This window comes from Varanus komodoensis, unplaced genomic scaffold (genome assembly GCF_004798865.1).
Source record: "Varanus komodoensis strain SLA01 unplaced genomic scaffold, ASM479886v1 scaffold8, whole genome shotgun sequence".
In the NCBI taxonomy this organism is placed as follows: domain Eukaryota; kingdom Metazoa; phylum Chordata; class Lepidosauria; order Squamata; family Varanidae; genus Varanus; species Varanus komodoensis.
In genome coordinates, this window is record NW_025336481.1 from 917,838 (window position 1) to 942,249 (window position 24,412).

Consider the following 24,412-nt stretch of genomic DNA (forward strand, 5'->3'; position numbering starts at 1 on the left):
CAGGTGCGCCCGGGCGGGCGGGCCCCTCCTCTCCCGGGGGCCTGTCCCGCGGCGAGAGGCCTCCCCGCGGCCGCCCGCGCCCTGCCCGGGCGTTGCAGCTGGCGAGCGCCGCGGCTCCCGCGCTGGGGCCGCCCCCCCGGGGTTCCCATGGTGACCGTCGCTACCTGTGGCCAGGCGAGGCCCGCGCCGGGCCGGCTGCTCCCGCCGCGCCGCGCGCTCCCGCCCGCCCTGCAGGACTGAGCCTGCCCGGCCAGGCCTCCGAGCCCCAGAACCTGTTGGGCAAGCCAGCCGACGAGCCGGCTGCGGTTGGGGTGGCGCAGGCACGTCCGGCTGGCTCTGGAGCTGCCCGGGTCCGCCGAGGCGCTCCCCAGCCCCCCCCCCCCCCCCGCCCCGGGCCTTTCCTGGGGTAAGGCCCCCCCGGGGGGGGGGGGGGGGACGGAAATGAGGGCAGGGTGGCGCCAGGAGGGCCAACAGCTGCCGAGGCGGCCAGTGCGGCTGCAGGAGAGCAGAGAATTCCAAGTAGCAGGCGGCTGTGTTTACCCAGGGACAAGCCCCGCTCTGTGCATGCCTAGAGGCATTGCTGACATTGTGATGTGCTGCGCACAGGCAGGCAACTTAAATGGCAAAATGTCCACCCGGGTTTCGGGCAAGTGGTAGAGGCGTCGTTGATGTGCACACGCCACGGTCTGTCCTGGATGCCCCTTGGGCGGCCACAGGCCCTGCTGCCCTTCCTATTCGCAGTGAGCAAGGGAAGAGGAAGAGAGGAAGAGGAGGCCACGCGCTCTGCGCTCCCCCCTCCTCTCTGCTTCCACGCTCCTTTTGCCATCACTCCCCGTAAGTGCTGCAGGCAAAGGTCTCCCATTCCGGCTATTCTTCTGAAAGGCCCCCCCCCCCCCCCCCGGGGTTCCTTCCACTCTCTTGCTCATAACCCCCACCCCGTGCAGCACTTTGGGCATGTTTCAGTGCTGGGGGGCGGCTCTGGGCTAAGGAGCCCCAAGAGGAGGGTTGTGGCAGTACGGGCCGTGTCTCGCGCGTGGTCTTCGGCTTCTGGTCTTCCTTCCTGCCCCACGGAATGCCCTGCTTCTGCATCCTGGTGGGGTTAGGCCTGGGGTGGCGGAAGCACAGTTCGAAGGACAGAAGGGGAGCCCTACTGCTTCAGTCCGGGCTCCGTCTAGTCCAGCCTTCGTTTCAGACGGTGGTTAACCTGATGCTCCGAGTGGGAAACCCACAAGCCAGACATGATGCACTGGCCCCCTCGCACCCATGTTCCCCAGCAACTTCTGTACATTGACATACTGCCTATGCTCTTGGTGGGAGCACATGGCCATCGAAGCTGGTAGCCACTGCGAGCTGCCTCCTCCCCAAACTCAGTCATTCCCCGTTTAAACATAGAAACAGAGGCAGTCAGATGGGGTCTCCCAGGCCATCTAGTCTGACCCCCGGCTCCAGCTGACTTTGCTCACGACATGCCCACCATGTGCGTGTCCAGCCTGTCCTTGAACACCCGCACCAATGGGGCCTCGACCATCTCCCAAGGAAGCCCATTCCACACCCTCGGGGTCCTGACTGTCAGGAAGTGCGTCCTGGCATCCAAACTGAACCTTGGCTCCCTGAGGTTTGCTCCGTTGGAGCGCGTTCTGCCTTCCTCTGCAGGGGAGAACAGGCCTCTACCCACCTCACATACCTGTGACACCCCCTCACATACCTGTGTGTCGCCAACATATCCCCTCTGAGTCTCCTCCAGGCTGAAGAGACCCAATTCCCTCAGCCTCGCCTCATACGGCATCCCCTGCAAACCAGCCACCAACCTTGTGGCCCTACGCTGCACTGACTCCAACCTGGCTATATCCTTCCTGTAACGAGGGACCCAAAACAGCACAATACTCCAGTTGCAGGCGCACCAGAGTCGCATAGAGTGGTAGCAATACCTCTCTCGATCTAGAAGCCACACTTCTGGCTATGCACCCAAGGGTGGCATTCGCCCTTTTGGCCACTGCATCACACGGCTGGCTCATGTTCAGCCTGCAGGCGACCAGCACCCCGAGGTCCCTTTCACAAGTGCTGCTCTCCAGCCACTTGTCCCGTAACCTGCACTTATGACACCCCTTCCTATGCCCCAAGTGCAAGACCTTGCACTTCTCCACATGGAACGCCATCCTCTTGTCTCCTGCCCACTTCCATAGTCTGTCCAGATCCTTTTGGATCTGGAGTACCTGCTCCTCAGTTGTGGCCACTGCCCCAGTTTTAGTATCGCCTGCAAATTTGATCGGCAGACTGTTCACCCCTTCTTCCATGTCGTAAATGAAAAGCTTAAACAGGATCGGCCCCAGGACAGAGCCCTGGGGGACCCCGCTTGTCACTGGCCGCCATCCCGATGATTCCCCACTAATGGTTACCCTCTGCTTTCGGTCAGTCCACCATGCCCTAATCCACCGGACAGTGCTTTGGTGTATCCCAAATCTCCTCAGTTTCTCCACTGGGATATCGTGGGGCACTTTGCCAAAGGCATCATCATCAAACCACCTAAAATGGTTCTGTGGGAGAGAATCCTGAGGTTGAACAGGGCACTGGGTGAAGGAGGACTGGCTTTTGTCTGCCCTGATCTCCCAGCAGCCGGCTTCATGGGATGGCCCTGTTGGATGCACACATTATGAGAGAGAGGAGGCCTCTTCCCCTCCGCTGCTTCCACACCAGGCTTAATTTTGTTCCCCTCTCGTACCTCCCTTTGCCTCCTTTTTCCTAAGCTAACCAGTCCCAGTCGTTGCAGCCACTGCGCTTTGCCCCGATCACTTCCATTCCTTCCTCTGTACCGTTTCCAGCCCTACACTGTCCTTTTTCAGGTAAGGCAACCAGAACTGCGCAGTATTGCAAGCGCAGTCACACCAGATGTGTTGAAGGGAGAAAGATCTTGACAGCTCTATTTTCTGTTCCATTCCTAATAACCCCTGGCATGGCTTTTCCACAACAGCCGCGTCCTGGGCCAGTGTTTCCGTGGGGCTGCACTCTCCTACCTCAGAATCCCTTTCTTGCTTGGTCACTCTTGGCACGGATCCCCTCAGCATGTACCTGAAGTCCCGACATGCGTCACTCTGCACTGCCTTACGCCGAACTGCGCTTGCCATCCGGATGCCCCGTCCAGCCTGGAGAGGCCCCTTCGGAGCTCCTCACAATCCCTTTTGGGTTTAGGCACCCTAATCCATTTCATGTAATCAGCAAACTCGGCCTCATCATGGCTCACTCCTGATTCCAGATCATTTCTGAATAGATTGAAAAGCCTTGGTCCAGCGCAGAATCTTGTGGGACCCTGCTGTTTACATCCTTCCATCAAGAGAACTGACCATCTATTCCCACTCTGTGCTTTCTGTTCTTTAACCAGTAGCTGGTCCATAAGAGGACCCCGCCCCCCACCACCTTATTCTAGGATTGCTAAGTTTGCTCAGGGCTTTGTCAAAAGGCTTTTGGCAGTCCCAGGGGTCATGTTTATGGGATCATCCTCTCGGGTCCTCTTTGGATCTGCAAAGTGCATGACTGTAGATGAACCAGATAGAAACATAGAAACAGCGCGAGTCAGAAGGGATCTCCCGGGCCATCTAGTCTGACCCCCGGCTCCAACCAGCTCCACTCAGGACATGCCCACCATGTGCACGCCCAGCCTATCCTTGCACACCCTCACCAGTGGGGCTTCAACCTCCTCTCATGGAAGCCCATTCCATACCCTGGGGTCCTAACCATCAGGAAGCATTTCCTGGCATCCTAATTGATCCTTGGCTCCCTGAGCTTTGCAAGGGAAAAGGAAGCTGGGTACCTGCGTGACTCTTTCTTCAGAGGGGCAGCAGTGCTAATTTGCTGCAGTGAGCGTACCAAGAACCTGGTTGCCCCATAGGTTACAGTCTTAAACCCATTGACCCAGCATTGAGGCCCATTGAATGCAATGGGGTTGCCTTTCTGAGTGGGCGTTTTGTTGTTGTTGTTAGTTGCAAAGTCATGTCCGACCCATCGCAGCCCCATGGACAGCATTCCTCCAGGCCTTCCTGTCCCCCACCATCCCCCGGAGTCCACTCAAGCCCACACCCACCGCCCCAGTGACCCCATCCAGCCACCTCATCCTCTGCCGCCCCCTCCTTCTTCTGCCATCTGTTGTTCCCAGCATCAGGCTCTTCTCCAGGGAGTCCTTCCAGCTCATCAGGTGGCCAAAGCATTTGAGTTTCAGCTTCAGGCCCTGGCGAGTGAGCATTAAGGAGTGGGCTCATGCTGGCAGGAGCTTTTGTGGGATCGAGTTGTCTTCAGGAGGCCCCAGAAGAGTTATTCTTAGTTGGAAGCTCAGCACCGGTCTTGCATTTTACCCTTGCTGGAAACCTGAGGCCCGATTGCTGTGGACCTCATGGCTTTGCTGAGGTGGTGCTCAGACGTGCAGGAGGCGACCAGAACAGCCCACTCACACAGACGCCTCTGTGGCCGTGCGGGGCATCCTCTTAAAGAGACAGGCTCTCCCTCCTGGGGGGGGGAAGCTCTGGTGCCGCAGTGCGGGGCAGGGCTGGCACAGAGCTGGGGAAGTGGCGCTTGGCCCCAGCAGGCCGGTAGGTGTCCCGCTGGGGGTGGGAACCTATGGAGAATTTGCCTATGTGGGACAGGCAGCTGGCACTGGGATTACTGGGGGCTGGCAGAAGAAGAGGCCCTGCTGCCAACAGGAAAACTGAAAAAACCCGGAAAGCTGGAGGTGGACAGTAGCGCCGTGTGCATTCGAGGTCACTGCGTTTTGTAAACACGATCGGATTCTGGACGGAGTCCTTGTGAGAGCAGGCAGCCGCGTCCCTCACAAAGAGCTGAGTTTAAGGATACTTTTCGGGGGAAACAGGCTGTGCTGCCTAGATTCAAATCCTCCCTCCTAAGACATTTATTGGGTGACTTGAGCACGAGGGGTTCTTCCAGACTAAGCTATCTCAACATGACAGCAGAACGAAAATGGAGCCGAGTCTCGAGGAAAGGGTGGTGTGCAGTGTGCCGATTATTCAGCTGTCACCAAGCATGTACAGAGTGCCTCCCCTCTCCTCAGAAGTGGCAAACACCCTGGCTAGCTGCTGGGAGACCAGTGAGGGTGTGTACATTTTGGGCGCCGGTTGTTTGCTGGAGAGAAGGGGTAGAAAGGAACTAACTGAATCAGTATAGCTGGGTCTGTAACGTTTTGCCTGCCTGGCAATCCTGCGGACAGAGGGGAGAACGCGCCGGCTGGCCAGCAGGTGGGAGGCAGCACTGCTCCCGGAAATCACGCGTGTTGTGGACGTAGTATGGGGATAATTGGAATATGTGCTCCCCGAGAGCAAAGGGGGGGGTTGCTTTGAGGACTGAGAACCGGAGAAGACTGTGGTGCTCACATTGACAAGGGGAACCGCAAGAAAATGTTGCTGCATGAAGCGCTTCTGCTCAGGTGCCAGCCATGCCCTTTCTGGGACACTCCGTTCCCCCTCTCCGACAGTTGTCTGGTTTTTCCTCCCCAGCTGCCTTCTGTGGCCACTGAGCATGGGCAGAGGAGCTGGAAAGCAGGAGAGACAGCTGGCTTTTCGGGAAGGAGTTGGGAAGCCGTGGTCCTTGGGCTTGCGTGCACCGCCGTAAATATCGAGGAAGGCCGCTGGATGGGAAAGGAGAGTGCCTGGTGCCAGGCGGACAGGCAGGGGCGATGGGGGTGGTGTGAAGTGGGGAGGGCGAGGGGGAAGGGGTGTCTGTGAGAAGGGAGTGGGAGGCAGGAGATGGGAGGGAAGGCGGCGACGAGGCCGTGGGAGACAGGGAAAGGATGCAAGAGGAGAAGAGCAGAGCCGCCGTCTTGCTGGGTGGGGGAGCGGATGCTGCGGGAGGAAGATGCTGCGAGGACGGGCTCTGAGAGCGAGGGGAAGCGCCTGTGGGGCCTGCGAAAGGGCGGCGGTGGAAGCGAGTGTGGGACAATGCCACAGACACAAGATGGCCATTATATTTTACTTCAGGCAGACAGATGGATAAACGTCTTGTAAAAGTTTGAAGTGGTTTGGAACGGCACGTAGCCTAAAATCAGCAAAAAGACATTTAGCAGACAAGGCATACGCAAATTGGATGGTCTTCTTTGCGTTCTTCCGTTAATTCCCTGGCATCAGTTTCCTTCTCTTGGCCTGTATGCTCTGTGAAGACTCAGATCCTTATTATGCCAGGATGTGCCTTCTTCTTTTGCTTTGGCTTCCACATTTTCAAAGCCAGACTCGGGGGGAAAGAGGTTTTCCCGGTTTGCTGCCAGGCTCACTCTAGCCAGGGCCGGAGCAAGGTAGATGAACGGATTTCGTGCAGCTTGTTCTTCTGTGTCTCACAGATTTCCAGGTGCCATTTGTTCAGTCCGTGCTCTCATTGACAGATTTGGGTTTTTTCCCACCTCAGAAAAGTACACAAAACAGCTTGCCCCAGTTCCCCCTGATTTTCCCCCCTGATTTATATCCTGCCTTTTTCCTACAAAGAGCTCAAGGCAGCTTACATCATTCTCCTCCTCCATCTTATTCCCACAACAACAACCCTGTGAGGTAGGCTGGGCTGAGAGTCTGTGACTGGCCCAAAGTCACCCAGAGTCCGAGTGGGGACTCGAACCTGGACCGCCTGAGTCCCAGTTCCACGTTCTTAACCACTATGCCACACTGGCGCTCCCAGTGGCTAGTTCCTAATGATGTCCGTATTTTTGTATAACTATATTTGTGTACATTCTGGAAAGTTAGCGACACACACAAACATGGAAGATGCTGGTCCAACTGGCAGAATCTGCAGGTCAGAGTTGTAGAAATGCAAAGATATCTCAGCCTGTTCTGGATGCCGAGCTGCAAAGCGATGACAAGGTTTCACGGTAGGGCTGACCCTGAAAGGAGGCCTATGGTGGCTTCAGCATTTGGGCATTTGCCTTGGCTTGTGCGCCAAAATGACGCAAGGCTGGCCTCTTGTTCCCTCAGGTGCCCTTCTGGCATGTGTATCCCCACTGAGATGGGAATGCACCATTGCTAGAAGAACTCTTTGGAAAAACAGGCTGCCAATTTCTTGCCTAGCCTTTCATTTCCCCCATCCCAGTAAACCTGCAATATTTTGCCAGGCGATTGGACATCCCAACCAAGCTGCAAGATTGGGAAAGAAAAAGGTGTTAGCATTTCTTCTTGTTGTTCATCTTCAGGTTAAAGGAATTGTAAATATTGTATCATCTCTGATTCCCGTCTAAGCCTAGAAGTCACTGGGATCGTCAGCCTGAGGCTGGGCTGTACCAGTTCAGATTGTCAATCGGAGGCTGGGCTGTACCAGTTCAGACTCCAGGCAAAAGGTCTGCACACAAAAATGATAAGGAATTAAGCCCAGACTTTTCCTCAATATGCTGGGTGGAAGGTTTTTTCCCCTGGCAGACCCAGTCATCAGAGCTGCCACCAGCAGCCTGAAGTGGTTCAGTCCCGGTCCAGCTCACCACCTCCGTCTGATCTGACCGCCTGCGGAGTCCAGAGCAGATCCAGACGTGGTGCTTGCAGCAGCAGAACCAGCGCCGCTCCTCGTGGGTCCCGCTGTGAGCCGTGTGCTCTTTGTGCCTCGTTCACCTCGGTGGCCCGCCTGGAACTGGTCCTGCCCTCATCCTCCTGGCAGGCCCGCCAGGCAGAGGCCGGGGCTTTCTCCCGGGCCTCCCTCTGGAAGCCCGAGCTTCATGCGCTGGCGGCGACTGAGGGCTCTTTGCAGCCTCCTGGCAGCTAGGAAGAAATGGCTGTCAGTCCGGAGCAAGGCTGAGAGACAAATGAAAGCGGACAGGCAGGAAAAACAAGAATTAGGCTGGGAGCGGGAAGACACGGGACTGCTGGCGAGGAGGCGCAGCGCAGCCAGCCTGGCTTGGCTGCCGACCGTGCCTGGAAGCCCAGGACACAGCAGCTGTGCAAAAGAGGCCCATGTGCATTTGCTCAGAAGCAGCCGCGCTGTTTTCCATGGGGCTTACTCCTAGGTAAATGTGCCTGGGATTTATTTTTTACCGGTATTCATGTAACCTTTTCGGGCCACCAGCCAGGTCGCCTGTCTTTCGCTCCTGCAGAAAGTCCCAAGACCTTGACTCTCGATTTTGGGACAGAATTCCCCTTGTCTGTTCCACCCAGCTTCCAGGGCGATGGTTCAAAATGGAGGCAGCCCACCCTTCATGCGCCCCCACCGCCTTATATTCCCGCATTGGGAATGTGAGTTCTTAAGATCCGACCACGCATTCCCTCCCTCAATTGTCTGCTCTCCGTCCCACCTGCACAATACAAGAGGCACCACTGCTGGGAGATCCATATGGAGGTCCGTTCCTATAAATAGGATTCCTGCAGCGGCGAGCAAGCCTGAACCCCTGTGCGTTTGCCAGCGAGTGTGCAAAGGTCTCACGCTGTTACGGGATCCCAGATTCTGCCTCGCCTTGGGGAGGGAATGTGCAGGAATTCTGGGCACCGGCAAATTCCACTCCGGGGTTGCATGAAGGAGCACTGGCCGGCTGTCGGCCTCAGCAGGAGCATCGGGGGATTCTAGTGGCTGCATTGCAGCGAATTTTCAAAATGGGGACGGCCGCATTGAAACGGGCAGGAAGATGGGCTTTTTACTGAGGTTAGTTGAAGGAAAGATTCATGGGTTCCAGTTACACCTAGAAGAGTTCCTCCCCCCCTCCCCCGCCAAGAGGCCAGATAACCATCCAGAACCAGTGTCATGGAGCATTTGTTACTGGCTCTGATTTAGGGGACCTGATTTCCCACAGTAGTTTTAATAAGAGCCTGACATACAGAAAATTAGCAGGTGGCTTTCCTACCACTTTTTTCCATGCCTGGAAAAACCTTGCTTGTAAAATCTGGGTTGTCAAATTCAGATGGCTGACTCTGTTAAAGGCAGAGGAGCAGAACCAGTAAAATGGTTGGCAGCGCCAAGTTTTGCAGGGGAGCTGAAGCTGGAAATGGGGAAATGCAGCCAGGCTGCTGTTGAGCTGGTCCCCCTGGCTGGTTAGGGGATGTCTTCTGGGGGCTTTTCGGGAGAGCAGATAAATGGTCAGAAGTTACTGTACCTTGGCTCACGAACGTCCCAGTTCACGACCAAATTGGGTCGTGAACAAAAATTTCATAAAAATGTTGACTCAGGTCGTGAACTCCGCATTGGGTGGCAGCCGCGAGTGGGGCCATCTCCGCACCCCCTGAGTGGGGAGATGGCCGCGATCGTGCTGGGGATGCTGGGGGGAGATGGCCGAGATTGTGCCCGTCTTTCCTGCAGGAGCGCAACTGCGATCTCAGCCATTCCCCCCCCCCCAGCATGATCATGCCCGTCTCCCCCCCGCAGCCCACCACGTTCGTGTCCGTCTCTCCCCCCCAGCGCACCAGGATGAAGGGCGCAATTGTGGTGATGCTGGGGTGGGGTGGGGAGATGGCTGCAATCTTCGTTGCTCTTTGTCACTTTGCTTCAGATTTTTGTGAGTTAAAAAAATAGTTGCAGAACGGATTAACCTTATTGGCATTGAGCCTTATGGGGAAATTTGACTTGGCTCACGACCAACTTGGGTCACGACCAGAGTCCTGGGACAGATGACGTTCGAGAGCTGAGGTGCCACTGTGCTTGTGTGTAGGGAGTCCAGCAGTGCCGAAAAGGCTGCTGGGGAGGTCATAGAAACACAGAAAACAGCGCAAGTCAGAAGGGGCCTCCTGGGCCATCTAGTCTGACCTCCGGCACCAGCCGGCTCCACTCACGACATGCCCACCATGTGGACGTCCAGCCTGTCCTGGACGTCGGCTTGCCCCAAGGAGCGAGTGACCCAAATGCTGGCAGCTCCTGTGGGGGCCATGGGACAATTTGTTTCCGGCAAGGAGCGCTTCCACCCCCAGACGTGCCTTCCTGCTACATGGACAAAGTGACTGGATCGTGTGTCCCTTTGTGATGCTTTATGGTTTCTCTTGGAATGAAAGAGCGGAGAGGGGGCAGAACTAGAGCCCCGGACAGAGCCGGAGGCCTTGCAGTGTGAAAGAGACAGGGAGGAAACAGGGATGCTACGGAGAAGCTTGAGTGCTTCTCCCAAGGTGGGCAGGATTCCACTCGGGGTGTTTGCAGTGGCCTGGAAAGGTGTGAAGGGATCCATCTCTCTCCCCACACCGTCCTCTTCCCCAGTCAGAGAGGTGGCGTGGGGGAGGCCCGAGGACCCCTTAAGAGACGGAGCTTTTCTTCTGGGTCACACCCCTTTTCCTTCCGCCGTGACTGCGGATGGTCCCCTCCTGCACCGGGGAAGATCAAGCCCTGAGGTAGTCAAGAAGGTTCAGATAATGGGTGTGAGAGGCTTTGACTGCTCAGAAGTGTTGTATTTAAATATTGAGCATAGCACTGGGCTTCTTAAAAACACTCATTAAACAAAATGAATGCGCTGTGTTGCAATCGTTGCTGTTGGATTTCGTCTTCCTTGAACACCCAAGACCAAAACCGGGCACGGTTTTCCCAGTGAGCGCCATGATACTTACATTATGGGAACAGGTTTGGGCAAACGCAAGTGCTATGCTTCTCTGAAATACGGGGTTTCTCCAGATTTGAGCTCTTCTATTTGATTATAAAATATTAATGAAATAATAATTGAATGCCAACTATTTTTTGGCTCTCCTCTCTCAGGAAGTAGAAGTATTATTTATTTAATTTCCTCGAGTATGTGAGCTTCTAGGTCACACAAAACTCTTGCATTATTGCAAAAAAGAAGAGGGCACTCCTGTGCAGCGAAGGGTGCTGTCCTGGGTATGTTTAGACGGAAAAAAGTCTGCCTGAGCATGCCTTGGACTGGACTGGACTGGACTGGACTGGATGGGGCCCTCAGTCCAGTGGATTTCAATGCTTGTGCCCAACTCTGCACAGGATCTGGCTGCAGATTTCCGGGATTGCATCTCGAATGAGTGCCTTTCCCACATGGGCGGGATCACACGACCTTTAGATCTTGTTCTATCCATGGCACAGCTTGTTTCCCTTGCGACTAACTTGTGAAGTTTGCATTGACTCGCTGATAAAAACAAACCAGTGCCAATCTTTCTAGCAGCTGCTTAAGACAACTCTTTGTTACATATCTGGAGTAGGACTGTTCATAGCCTCGTTAAATGAGTAGCTAATATGTGGTTGTATACACGGCTTGCGCAAGGGTGTAAAGACCTCTCCTGGATCAGGCCCAAGTTCTACTTAGTCCGGTCTCCAAGAACAGGCTTTGCAAGTGTACAAGCAAGTCGCCCTTGCATGGTCACCCCACGTGGCGTGCAGAGGAGGGTGATCCCCTGAGTACAGAAACTGCAAGCAGCTGCTGTGGCAAATAGATGAGAAGAGAAACACAGAAGCACAGAAAACAGAGCGAGCCGGAAGGGGCCTCCCGGGCCATCTAGTCTGACCCCCGGCTCCAGCCGGCTCCGTTCATGACATGCCCACCATGTGGACGTCCAGCCTGTCCTTGAACACCCGCACCGATGGGGTCTCAACGACCTCCCGGGGAAGCCCATTCCACACCCTCGGGGTCCCGACTGTCAGGAAGTGCTTCCAGGCATCCAAATGGAACCTTGGCTCCCTGAGCTTTGCTCCGTTGGAGCGTGTCCTGCCTTCCTCTGCAGGGGAGAACAGGCCTCTACCCACCTCCTCTGACACCCCTTCACATATCTGTATGTCGCCAACAGATCCCCTCTGAGTCTCCTCTTCTCCAGGCTGAAGAGACCCAGTTCCCTCAGTCTCGCCTCATACGGCATCCCCTGCAAACCGGCCACCAACCTTGTGGCCCTTCGCTGCACTGACTCCAACCTGGCTATATTCTTCCTGTAATGAGGGGCCCAGAACTGAGCACAAGACTCCAGTTGTGGGCGCACCAGAGTCGTGGCAGTAATCCCTCTCTCGATCTTGAAAGAGACCGTCCAGGAGGCCCCCGAGCCCAGCCTTGCTCCGCTTCCACACGTGGTCAGCCACCCAGCTGCCGGCCCACACCTTCCCAGCTCAGCAAAGATGGGGCGCCATGCTGCGGCACCATGCAGGCAGGGCTGTGAGCGAGGCCCTCCGTGAAAAAAGTCCGGTCTTTTTTCAAAGCAACAGTCAACAGGAAGAAGTGCCTGAATCTGGAGCCCTTCCTGACCTTCTCCGACTGGCTGAAAAGCAGCCCTCTGACGGCCCTCGGCCTCATCCTTTCCAGCTCCTCTTTCCCGGCAGCTTTTCTGGCCGAGGAGCTGCGGGGGGCGCGGGGACCGGGGGCGCCTCCCCCCCCAGGCCTGCCTTGTCAGGATGAAGCAGTACTCTCTGTGGGAGCCAGAGAGGAGAGCGAGCATTCTCCGTCGTCTCTGCCCTGCGGCCACGGGGCTGCTTGGAGCGTGTGTTGGAGGGAGGGAGAGAACAAACATGAAAACAGGGAGAAATTAGACAAGGGCGTCTTCGCGATCGGTCTGGACTCCAGGCCTCTGAATGACCACCCGGGACAGCTGCAGTTCTTGAGGGTCTGGGGGGCAGGCCAGGCAGTGCACGGGGCTAGAGAGGCGAAGGCCACCTGGCCCCTTTGGAGCCTTCCGCTTGCTTGCTTTAAAAAAAAAGCATGTTGCTAGCCCTTAGGTTTATCAAAATGCGAGGAAACTCGGGCTTTAGCATTCTGGCAACGAGCACAAAGACTTGTGCAAGAGAGTGTGGACGTGTGTGTGGAGGACGCGGCTCTGCATTGAAGCCCCCTCCCAGTGCGGAATTCCTCCCCTGCGCTTGAGAGCTTATGCATCCATTTCGACTATTTAAATAACATCATTTAATTGGCAGATTATTCAAAGGAAGCCTGACTTTTGGAATCCGTTGAGGTTAACAGTGAATTTGCAAAGGTGGCGGTTTACTGGGGTGGGGCTGTGATTTAAGAGCACCTGTCTACTGATCAGGCAGGCAGGACTTGTGTTCACTCCAGCGCGTTGTTGTGGTGGCGAATTAAAAAACCCTCTTAAAGAAGCGATTCATCTTCTAGTAACAGGTAGTAGATAGTTGCCTATTAAAGTCGAGGCGATTTCACTTTCCTTCAGTTTCTCAGAAAGGTTTTGGTAATATGTGACTTAATTTAACTTGAACAATTAGAAGGTTGGCATTTGAGAACCACAAATTCCTTCTGTGGCTGATAGGCAGCAAAGGAAGGGTGTGCCTGTGCGTGCCTGAGTGTGCAACCGGGGGAGAGAGTGAGTGTGCAACCGGGGGAGAGAGTGAGTGTGCACGCACGCACAGAAAGCCCCTGCTGGTTAATGAGGTTGTGGTAACTGGGAAAGGGAACAGAGAGGGCCCTTCTCTGTTCTTGCCTCTTCGGCCTTGACTCCTGGTGTGGTGCCGGTGGCGGCAGCGGCGGCGGCAGCAGCAAAACTCCCACCTCTTGCCCCGATGGACCCTCCCCGGCAGCCCACTCGCCTCCCCGCATGTGCGCGCCCTGGCCGGGGTGGAGCAGGCCCCCTCCCCCTCCCCCTCGCGCCCTTCCACTCGCGCGACCCCGCAGCCCGTCCGGGAACTAACGTGGCTCGCCTGTGCTGTTGTAGGGGGCAGATGGCGTGCCGGAACCTGAGGGCATCGCTCTCAAACGCGTCGCGGTGGTGGAAGATTTCTTTGACATCATCTACTCGATGCATGTGGAGAGCTCGGCGGAGCCCGGCAAAGCCCCCAAACATGCCGGGCAGAAGAAGACGTACCGAGCGGTGAGCCTTTCTCTTTCGCAGGAGGCGCAGGTGGCCGGGGGCGGCTCCCCACGGTTGCCCCCGCCACCCCGGAGTCCGGCTGCGTGCGAGAGGAGGGAGGACGGGCTGGATCGGGGCAGAGGGGCCCGAGCAGATGCGGGGAGAGGCAGCAAGGGAAGGAGTTCACCGCACAAACCGTGCCCGCCCTCGGGACAGGTTGCCACGGCCCGCGGGTAGCCACCAGGGATCTCGCCCTCCCTGAGCGCTCAAAGCACGGCACATGCGCTGGGCAGCAGGCAGCATCGCCTCCCTCTGGGCTGGTGTGGTTCCCCGCAAGCTTTCTGGTGCTGCCACATGGGGAAGTTTGGCTATTCAATTGTGGTTTCCTGTGCCATCAGGAGCCGGACAAACTGTAGCTAGCCTTAACTATGGTTAGTGGAAACAAGCCAGCTTCAAACCATAGTTTCTGAAGCTGGCTTGTTTTTATTAGTTGAGATTAACTAATGACTGACTACCAAATGATGAGATGAGAAAAGCTAATTAGTTAAGATGACGCACTAAACTGCAGCTACTTTGGAAAGAAGGAGGGAGCCTCTAATCTCTCCTAGCAAATGTAATGGAGGCGGAAGACACAAATCCAGGAGAGGTTAGGCTCGTTATAGTAATGCAACCAATATCTCAGATCTTCTCAACAGCCCTGTAAGGTAGGTCAGTATATTTATTCTTATATGGCCAATGGGGGATTGCTGGGTCTGCCCTGAGGAATATTGTAAAGCACTTTGAACTTAGATAGCTATAAAAGGAATCGGGACACGTGCAAAAGACAGCTGATGGCCATGGGCCTGCGATGCTAGCCAGGAACTGAGAAGAGGGGGGGTATTTTCTTTCGTGCCCTACAAAATGCAGTGGGGTGCCGGTTGCAGAACTTGGCACCCTACAAACTTCACCTTCGTGTTTAAATAATAAAAGCACGGCATGGTTCTAGCCCAGAAATCTGCAGCCATTCCTCTGGAGGTGTGCAGGCTCATGAAATCTTGGAAGTTCTGCATGTGATCTGCATGCAGAAGGTCTCAGGCTGCATCCTCAGGAAACGCACGCTAGGATCCTGCATCTGTGGGGCCCTGGGAGCGTTGCCAGCCGGAGCAGGCCTGCCTGAGCTGGATGTACCGACTGCCTGACTCCGGAGAAGGCTGCTTCCTGCCCCTTCCTCGGAGCGCTGGGCAGGTACCTCAGACTCAGAAAACAGCTGGAGGAGCTCCCGGGGGAGTCTGGCCCACCCGCTTCCCAAGCAGGAAAGGCGGCATTCTGTGGAGGGGCCAAGGCGGTGGAATTGTCCGGCCCAGGAGACCCCGTCCTCTGCTCCCTGCAGGGCCCGCCTGAGCCGCCCGGCCCCTGTGCGCGGTTGACCCAGGGGGAGGGCAGCCGGTCGTGCAGGGTTGATTCTGCTCCCAGTTTCTCGAGGCTGCCAGGGGCCACGTTGCTCAGCCTTGGAGGCCCTCGTGGGGTGGCTGGCACGCCACAGACTCCTCATCCGAAGCGGGAGCTGAGGGCTGGGTGCAAGAGCGCGTTTTGCGGGGAGAGCCCAGTGCCACCCAGGGCCTCGGTAGGCTGCCCCCAGCCTGGCCCAGTCCAGGATTCGGCCCTTGGCCCCTGCACTGGAAAGGAACCTGGAAAGGTCGCTTGAATTGCAAGCGATGCCCCCGATCGGCTCCCAGCGTGGCAGGGCCCGCATTCAGGTGCACGTGGTCCGTGGCCAGGTGTGGCGATGCCCGAGGGTTTCCAAGCCCTTCCCGGCCAGGATGCCTCCGCCATCCCTCCCCACCCTCCGTTCGGTCCCGCGAGAGGGACTGCAGCCAGGCCGGCTCCCGGCGCCTGCTCGCAGAGATGTCTGCGGCAGTCTCTCCCCTTCCATCCACGGGGCTCCTTCGGGCAGCAAGCGGCCGCGTTCCTTGGCCAGGCCGGCTCACGGCTTTTGCTCCCCGGCTTCCTGTCACGTTTGGACGAGTGCCTGGAAAGGTCCCCCAGAGAGCCGAGGTCTCGGCGAGCCACGCGGTCGCGGCTGGAGATCCGGTGGGGCTGGACGTGCAGCTGGAGCCTCTGCAGCAGGGCGTGAGCGCGCGCGCACAATCGCTTTCTGTACCAGGGCCCATCCTCCACCGGAGCACGCCCGCCTGGAGTCCTGCAGGGAGGCCGCCCCCCTTCCCCAGCTGGGCTCTGTTTGCCGCTGGCATCTTTCCCAGGAGCCGGGAGCCGGTGCGGTGTGCGTCCCCCTTCCCCGAGGGCGGCTGCAGGCGCCCCGTCACGGCCTCCGCACAGGGCCGCCAGAGCCATCCATCGTGTGAGCCGCTCTCCCTGCTGGTCGGCCGGCCGGCGGCCTCTCCGTAATGGCGCAGGCGGGGCAGGGCAGGGCCCCCAGCGGGACCCCGGTGCAGGGGCTTCCTGCCTGCTTCCGCGCAGACGGCCCGGCCCTCCCCTCGTCCCGCAGTCTGGCTCCCGGGGGCTGCTGGGCCTCAAGGGAGCGGCTGCCTTGGCCGGCTTTCCCCAGGCCGGCCTGCGCAGCACACCGGCTCCCCCCGCGGCCCGGCTGATCTCACCCATTAGCCGGGCTGCCTCCCCTCCCGACCTGGCAGGGACCCACAGCCATCTTCCCTTTCGGGTGCCCCCACAGAAGTGGCGCTGGAGCAGAATTAATCGGGGCGTCAGACTCGGGAGGGCAAGGGGCCTGCGTCACGGGGCGGCCTGAGGACCGAGCAGAGGGATGCGCTGGAGGGAGCCCGGCCTCGCAGAGGGACGCGGGGGCCCCCTTGCGGGAGCCCCGGCCCTGGCGGGGACACCCCCCTTCTCCCTGAAATGGCCAGCGTGCACGTCTGCTCTGAACCAGGGCTCCCCACACAGGGAAGCCCAGGAGTCAGAGGGAAGGTTCCCAGCCAGACCTTCCCTCCGAGACATCACCCATCTGGATGCCTTTTTAAATTTTGGCAAGGAGGTGCCCTTGAGGTGAGCGCCGGGGACGAGTCCGGCATCCTGCCACGCAACCGGCTGCCCTTGTGGGGCGTGTGGGGGCTGGCCCAGGCCTCTCGCCTCCGGGGGGCAGCCAGGCTAGTGGGTCAGCCATGGGGCCGCCGAACATATGCCAGGCGGCTGGCGGGAAGAGCTCAGGCTGACACGCTTTCCGGGGTGCCCATAACATGGCGAAACGTGAGAAAGACGCTTCTTCTAAGACATCGCAGAAACCGTCTCCGATTGCCGACGTGAAAGGCGGAGAGCCAATGGGAAGCGGCGGAGGAGGAAAAGGAGGTCTTCCTCTGCGGTGGCGCAGCGACGGGAGAGCCGCGAAAGGCTGGGCCCCGGCGTGGCCCTCTGGCCGTCTTCCGGGACACACGGTGCTGTGCTTCTGAAGCGGGAGGTGGCCGGACTCACAGGCTGCTTGGTCATTTCATCTCGTGGACGAAGGCGAGGCGCTCTGCACATGCACAGATGCACTGTCACTGCGTAATGTTGTGAGAGCCAGTGAGAGTGGTGTGGTGGTTCCCAGGGACCCAGGAAGTCCAGATTCCAGTCCCCACTCGGCCATGACTCTGGGCCAGTCACTCCCGCTCAGCCTAATCCACCTCACAGGGTTGTTGTTGTGAGGATGAAATGGGCCCACATCTGCCACCTTGGGTGCCTCACTAGAGGGAAAAGGCAGTTTAATCATACTCAGCAACAGTACTGGATGCACCGAAAATAACTTCCGAGCCTGCAGGGGCCTGGGGTCTGGCTTGCATCAAGCCCTGTGGGCACCCAGCCTGCTTGCTGGGCAGACATCATAGGGCCGTGGCGATTCTCGGGGGAAAGGTACCTTCAGCCGTAGAGGAAACCTGCTTCCAGAAGGAACTCTGGAGTCCAAAATGTGACGCTGGACGTTCGCTGTGTTGCTCCAAGACCACCGGGGTTACGTCTGGCCTGTTCTCGCTCACGCGGGAGGAGGCGATCCACGGGGCTCCTGCGCCGGGGCCTGAGGAGCCGGCCAGAGGGAGGCCTTCCCCGCTCCGGCCTGCGGGATCCCGCGGCAGCTGCTTTGCCACCGTGCGTGCAGAGTGCCGGACTGGATGGCCCACGGGTCTGATCCAGCCGGGCTTTTCTTCAGTCCAGCTGCAGCCCAGCTGTGGCAGGGAGGGGAGCTGCACGTACGGCGGAGCCCAACACAGCACCGTGGCGACAGGCTGCTGCAGACGGGCCGTGATGGAGGAGCAGGGATCGCTGAAGACGGCACGAAGAGGAATTTGTGTTATTCGTTGCCTGTCTGCAGAAGTGCTCTGGAATTTGGATGATGTGGGGAGAGGAAGCGGAGCACACGCTGCCCTCTCCCCGTTTTGGCTGTGCTGACCGGTATTTGCTCCTCGGGGGCTGGCGCGGGGCTTCCCCCCCACCCACCTTTGCTCACTGAGGCTCTCCAGCCCAGGACGCCCAGGAGAACACAGGGGCTTTCTGTATGCAAATCGTCCGTTCTGCAACTCTGCACAACACCAGAAAGGGTGGTGGTGAGGCCAGGCCTGGTGGGCTTAGAGGTCTCTTCTGGGAGCCAGCAGGAGCTCTTCCCCTCCACCTCAGATATTAAGGACATGCTCCAGCCCTTCTTGCGGGATTTTGTCCCCGTGGGGTGATGTGTACTTGGCAGAGTTGGACTCGAACCCGGCCATCCGTGGTCCCACCCGCTGCTCAGCCACGAAGCTCCGCGAGTGCTTGGCCTGGTGCTGCATCTCAGTGCGGTCTACATGCCAGGGTTGTTGCTAGGCTGCACACAGGACAAACCCGGAGACAGGGTGGCCGGAGCGCCTCGTCTTAAGTAAGTCGCAGGAGGGGCTGTTCCAGGCAGTGCTTTTCCACACGGGGACACGGAGCTTCACCCTCGGAGCTTCGGGGCCAGTTCAAGACTCCCCCGCCTGCTCTCCATCCCAGTCCAGATCCTGTGAGCCAGCCTTCTCACAGCAGGGACAGTGTGCCAACATGCTGGGAAACGGAGAATTTCAGCTGCAGCGACTTCTGCGGTCCGCCGAGTGCATCTTTTAGCTTTTCCGATCATGGACGTCGCTCCGGGCCCGAATGAGTCAAACCCCGGCTGACGGCACGCGGGAATCGGGTGCTCCTGCGAGGGGGAAGAAAGGGAGAGGATGGCCGGCGTGAGGCGGCAGCGAGTGAACTTGCTCTAACCGGGGGCCCTGCGTGCGCCTGGCCTGGAAAGAAGCCCTCCAGGCCAGCAGGACTTCCAGAAACACTGGGGCTTTTGTGATGCACGAGGATGGGGAGAAGCGAGCGGGAGAGGCGCAGCTGGGCTGCCCTGCTCAGCTCTTTTTCTGATTAGCCAAGCAGGCCTTCGCGTGGCGCATGAACGGCATCCTTTTCTTGGGCAGCTCCGAAAAGGGAACTGCTGACGCGCCCGATGGCTCCTTGCGAGCGGGAGGCGCGGCGGATCGCCCTGCAGAGGCCGGAGGCGGCGAGGGCCCGCGGGGAGCGCGCTCGGGCGGGCGGCGCTCGGGCCCCTCCGCGCTCCTTGCCCCGCGCTCACGCGCTCGCCTTGCTCGCACAAAAATTGGGTTATGCTGCCGCTTAGTGGAGATAAATATCTTGGAAAAAAAAAAACCCTGGGTGTTTGCAGAAATCCCCCTTTTCAGTCCACTGTCTGCTCAGTACCTCCGTGTGCGCTTTTTCTTGAAGATTCACACTTTCCATTGCTGGTTTTAAGAGTGATCAGGTGCAGCATGTTTCCTGCTTTTCCTCTGCTGATGAGGAATGTTTTGTTGCATGGATCCTGAAAAGGATTCTTTGGAGCTGGAGGCCAGGGGGTGTTTTCTGCAGGTGTGCTAAACATATTAATTGGTCACCCGTGTGTTCCTTCCGAGCCCCCTGCCCCACTTTCTTTCAGTGCACTAAATACGGTCAAAGCTGAGTGTCACACAGGAAGTGGCAACCTCCCTCTCTCTCTCTCTCTCTCTCTCTCTCTCTCTCTCTCTCTCTCTCTCTCTCTCTCACTGCTGCCTCATACCATGATTTGGAGGTCTGGAGATCGGCATCGGGGCTTTTTTGTGGTCATCTGTGAAAACAGAGACTCAGTCAGATACAAGATCACATGCCAATGTCCATTTTTGTGCAGCAAAAAAAGGCGTCATGTGAATTCCCAGTGGAAGGCCGGGACTCTCTCGCTCTCTCGGTCTTTCTGGGGAAAGGAGCAAAGTCTTAATGAGGCTGCAGTCTGAGGAACCAGAACTGGCGGTGGGCTGAGTTGGCCCCCAGGGCGTCCAGGTCAGGGCCACCTGCTCTTACTGGCAGTCCTGAGGCTGCCCGAGCTGGAGGTACCCTGGATGGGGGGCATTCTGCCCATAAAGCACATGCCCCTTTCCCAAACAGGTTGGATGCCACCGCAACACAACGGCTTCCAGTTGCTAAACAACCCTGGATCCCAACCCTAATGCTCTGCTCAGCCCTGGATTCCAATCCGGCTGACCCCGAGGTTCTTTCTCTGGACAGGCCCCGTGCCACCCTGGACCACGCCGAGCTCTTGGTTCGCCCCTAACACGAAGCCACCCAGGGATGGAGTGTTCCCGGTTTGGCTGGGCCCAGCGACTTGGAGTGGGAGAAAGCGGGTGGCTTGCACAGGCAAGCTTACTTGTTTGCAACCACACAGCCTTAAAAAAACAAAACAAAACAAAACTGGATTTTCATGATGTCTAGGTCAAGCCAAAATGGGCAGCCTATATTCCAAAAGAGATCTAGCTTCTATGTAGGAATGCACAAGGTTTGAAATGCTAACGTGTAAACATGCCGGCTGTTGGGTGCGGCAAAGTCTTTGGACAGGGACAGGAAGAGGAAGCAGAGACATTGACTCAGGAGCTGCTCGTGATAACCAGATGGCCGTAAATCCAGGACTGGGCTGAGTGTCACTTTGCTGAGTGTTACTCATATGTGGCTAGAATGTATTGCACCAGCCTAGGAGGCGGGAAGGCCACTCCAGACAGCTTTCCAAAGGCCCGGTTCCCGTGTCGCCCCAGACTGGGACAAGGCATCGATACAGGAGCGGGAAGGTGCTTGTGTGACACCCACGAGGCTCCAGCACCCCTCTTCTGCTCTCCTGCACGTCTGGAGAAGGAACACGCCAGGATCTCGCTTTGCGGGAGCAGGTCCCTGCTTCTGGGCCCACGTCCATCCACGGACGGCCCAGGAATCTGCTCGAGCAAACCTGACCTCGTGTTCAGTTGGCCGAGAGCAGAGGAGCCGTAACGCGCACATCGGGCGCTTCGCCTGGCCCGGTCCTGCTTGCACGTCAGCTTCCCGGGGTTCATCAGAGGGTGGGCCACCCAGAGAGCGAGCACCGAACCAGCAAGGCCTGTGCTCTGGTCTCGCATGGGAGGTTTGGCTTCTTTTGAGATCAGCAGAAATGGTTGTTGTTATTAATTTCATTTCTGTTCCTTCCCGTACCCAAGTTACCTGGATGGTTTGCAACAGGACATAAAACAGAGAGTACACATATCATTACAAAGGATAACGTAAAGATGGTTTTAAAATTGTTTCAAAATAGCTGAAAAATATACCTTCAAAAAGACTCTGCAAAGGTCTTGCTGGTGGCAGAATGTGCTCCCAGACACCCTTGCTTTCAAAGGTCTGGAACCGTGATTTGCCTCCGAGGCACCAAGAACGCCCAGGACGAGTCGGGATGAGAGCTTTGCCAAAAGCCAGGAGGGGAAACCCAAGGGGGTCTTTCTGACGCCACGGAGAGCAGGCCTGGGCAGGGCCAGCTCAGTGCTGTTCCGCAGCCACAAGGGCCCCGTCCAGGCTCTGCTGACGCCCTGCTGTTTAAGGGGGTGGGAAATCGGGGGGGGGGGCAGATGATGCTGGGCTATAGAGACCAACGGACCGCCTGGCCATGGCATCCTGGCGCTACTCCGAACAGCACAGCAAGTGGGCCAATGCCGGGTCAGCCCCTGGCCGGCCGGTTCCGTCTGTTCCTGCTCCAGGCAGATGTTCCTGCCCTGCCAGGGATTCTGGGGGTTGCGCTTGGGCCCCCACCTGCAGCCGTGGCCGCCGCAGCCCTTCCCGGAGCTCCTCGGCAGGCTTTCCAGGCGGGACTCCCGGAGTGCTCCGGGCCTCTCTGGCTGCTTCCAGACACACGGCTCCCGGGGCCACCGGTCCGTCGGCATCGTGCAGCCGGCCCCGTGTCCCTGCCTGCTGCCGTCCCTCCCTTTCGACGAGGGAACCCAGAAGGCAGGCGCAGGGTGCAGGAGGGGTCCCATGGAGATGCTCACCCTCCCAGAGCCCCCATAAATGTGGCGGACAAGGCCGCTGCACAAGGCCAGCCTCCTCGGGGGCACTGTGGCTTCCAGGCCTGGGGTGGGAGCAACCAGGCCTCTGGCTGCTTTTGCCCCCTTTGGAAGGGAACCCGAGCAGCCCTGCGCGGAGGTTGTGGGCACGCGGCCATTTTGCGGTGCTGAGTCAGATCTAAATTTAGTCAGACTTGGAGTAGGTCTGTGGAGTCAGCGGGGCTGCATGCTGATCCCAGTGGATCTCCTGGAAGCCTGACTTGCCGGCGATCCTGGGAGGGGCCCATCTGAGGGCGATTCGTGCACATCTGGCACAGCAGCCCAGCCTGGACATCTGCCCAGCCCGCCACTTCCACGGGTCATCGGCCACTGGCTGGGCCGTCCGTCCAGAGCAACCAGGCTTCCCTGCAGTGCAAGCAGCAGGCGCGCTCACGGGCAGCAGCGGCTCTTCAGCGCAGTCCTGCAGCGTCACAGAATTCCCCATGCTCAGGGGTGGCTCTTGGGCCCCACCTGGCCTGCCTTTGCCCGGATCGGGTAGCGGGCAGGGCTGGGCTGGGCTGCTTTTTGTTCTGCTGGGGGGGGATAGAGGTGCTTTGGAAATGGACAGAATCCTAGAAGAGTAGGGCTGAAGGGGGCCGGGAAGGGCACCGAGTCCAGCCCCCTGCTGGTGTAGGACACCAAGTCCCACCATCCCGCTCAGAGGGCTGCCCAGTTTCTTCTTGAATGTCCCCAGTGTGGGAGAGCCCCCCGCCTCTCTGGGCAGCTGGTCCCACTGCCATATTACTCTGGCAGTGAGGAAGCTTTTCCCGGTGTCCAGCCTGAATCTGGGTTGTTGCAGCTTGAATGGCGTATCCCGTGTCCTGCTTCCATAGCACAAGTCCAGCCTTGCCTTAGCGTGGCTCGTGTGCGTGCGTGCGTGCGTGCGCGCGCTCCAGGTTTTGCGAGTGTGGCGTGTAAGAACGAAAGCTGTTATCAGTTCGCTGCAGAAACTGTGCAGGCATTGTTAGCTGTAACCTTGGTAGGAAAACAATGAATTGTTCTTCAAGGGCCGAGTAAGCTGCAACGATGAGAGAGAAAGGGAGAACCAAAGAAACGTGAACTTCTCCGTAAAGTCCCTTCTTCTGAGACTTTTGCAGTGACTGGGCTTGGAGGAAGGGCTGAGTATTCAGACAGAGCCGTGGGAGGGCAGGTCTCAGCCACTGGCAGTCCAGCTTGTCTAGAAGGCATCAGGCTGTGATCCAGAGCTGGGGTGCAATCCTCGGATCCTGCAGACAGAGCAAAGGCCTACAACTCCCAGCATGCCCCAGCCATGGCATGGTTTGTAGGGCTTTCCTCTGGCTGCACACCCATCGGACTGAAAGCTGCTGGGCGCTTTAGCACTGCCTCCTAGAACCCCGGCTTTCTGCAGCACTTAAACTTATGACAGAAAATAACAGCACCAGCCTTAGAAATAATGCCCTCTAGGTTGCAGAAATAACTGGAATATAAGGCTGTGAGCCGGGATGGGGCCAGGAGTGCATCGTGGGGGTGGGGGGGTCCATGGTCTGGGTGGTACATCTGGGGAGGTTTGGTTCAGGGCTGCCAGGAGGAGGGGCTCCGAGGTGGGGCGGGTCCCATCCTTAGCCCAGTGCCATTTAGAGCGGGAAATCCTGCTCGGACCGAGCGGGGCCTCGAATGCACGCTGCACCGACGGGCGCGCACCTCACGTGGGCTTCCTGGCCAGGCCCCATGCCAATCTGTGTCCCCTCACTCCTCCCAGATCGCTGAGACCTACGCTTTCCTTCCAAGAGAAGCTGTGACCCGGTTTCTGATGAGCTGCACAGAATGTCAGAAGAGGATGCATTTTAACTCCAACGGTGTGGAGCCCAAAGGTAAAGCCAAGAGCCATTGGCCTCCGATGGGGGGGTGGGGGGCTTGGTCTTCGCCGTGCTTGGAAACATGGGAACAGAGCGAGGCAGAAGGGACCTCCCGGGCCATCTAGTCTGACCCCTGGCTCTGCTCAGAGAAACATAGAAACTGAGAGAGGCAGAAGGGGTGCCCCAGGCCATCTAGTCTGACCCCGGCTCCGCTCAGAGAAACATAGAAACCGAGAGAGGCAGAAGGGGTCTCCTGGGCCATCTAGTCTGACCCCGGCTCCGCTCAGAGAAACATAGAAACTGAGAGAGGCAGAAGGGGTCTCCTGGGCCATCTAGTCTGACCCCGGCTCCGCTCAGAGAAACATAGAAACCGAGAGAGGCAGAAGGGGTCTCCCGGGCCATCTAGTCTGACCCCGGCTCCAGCCGGCTCTGCTCATGACATGCCCGCCATGTGCATGTCTAGCCTATCCTTGAACACCCGCACTGAGGGGGCCTCACTCCATTGGTAGAACATCCCTTAGTGGTTGTAGAAAGTGATTTTCCGTGTGGATGGCCTGGCACAGAACTGTAAAAAAGGGTTTCTCACAGAGCATTTGCAGCCCTGGCGTCCATC

General features: G+C 58.0%; 1 protein-coding gene across 1 annotated transcript in view; it reads left to right on the forward strand.

Moving 5' to 3' along the window:
- Positions 1-24,412, forward strand: part of NOL4L (nucleolar protein 4 like) — a 109,822-nt gene that overhangs the window by 28,833 nt on the left and 56,577 nt on the right. The window contains exons 5-6 of the mRNA XM_044455115.1: positions 13,515-13,670; positions 23,703-23,814. Coding sequence (XP_044311050.1) covers positions 13,515-13,670; positions 23,703-23,814 — 268 coding nt within the window. The remainder of the gene's footprint in view (positions 1-13,514; positions 13,671-23,702; positions 23,815-24,412) is intronic.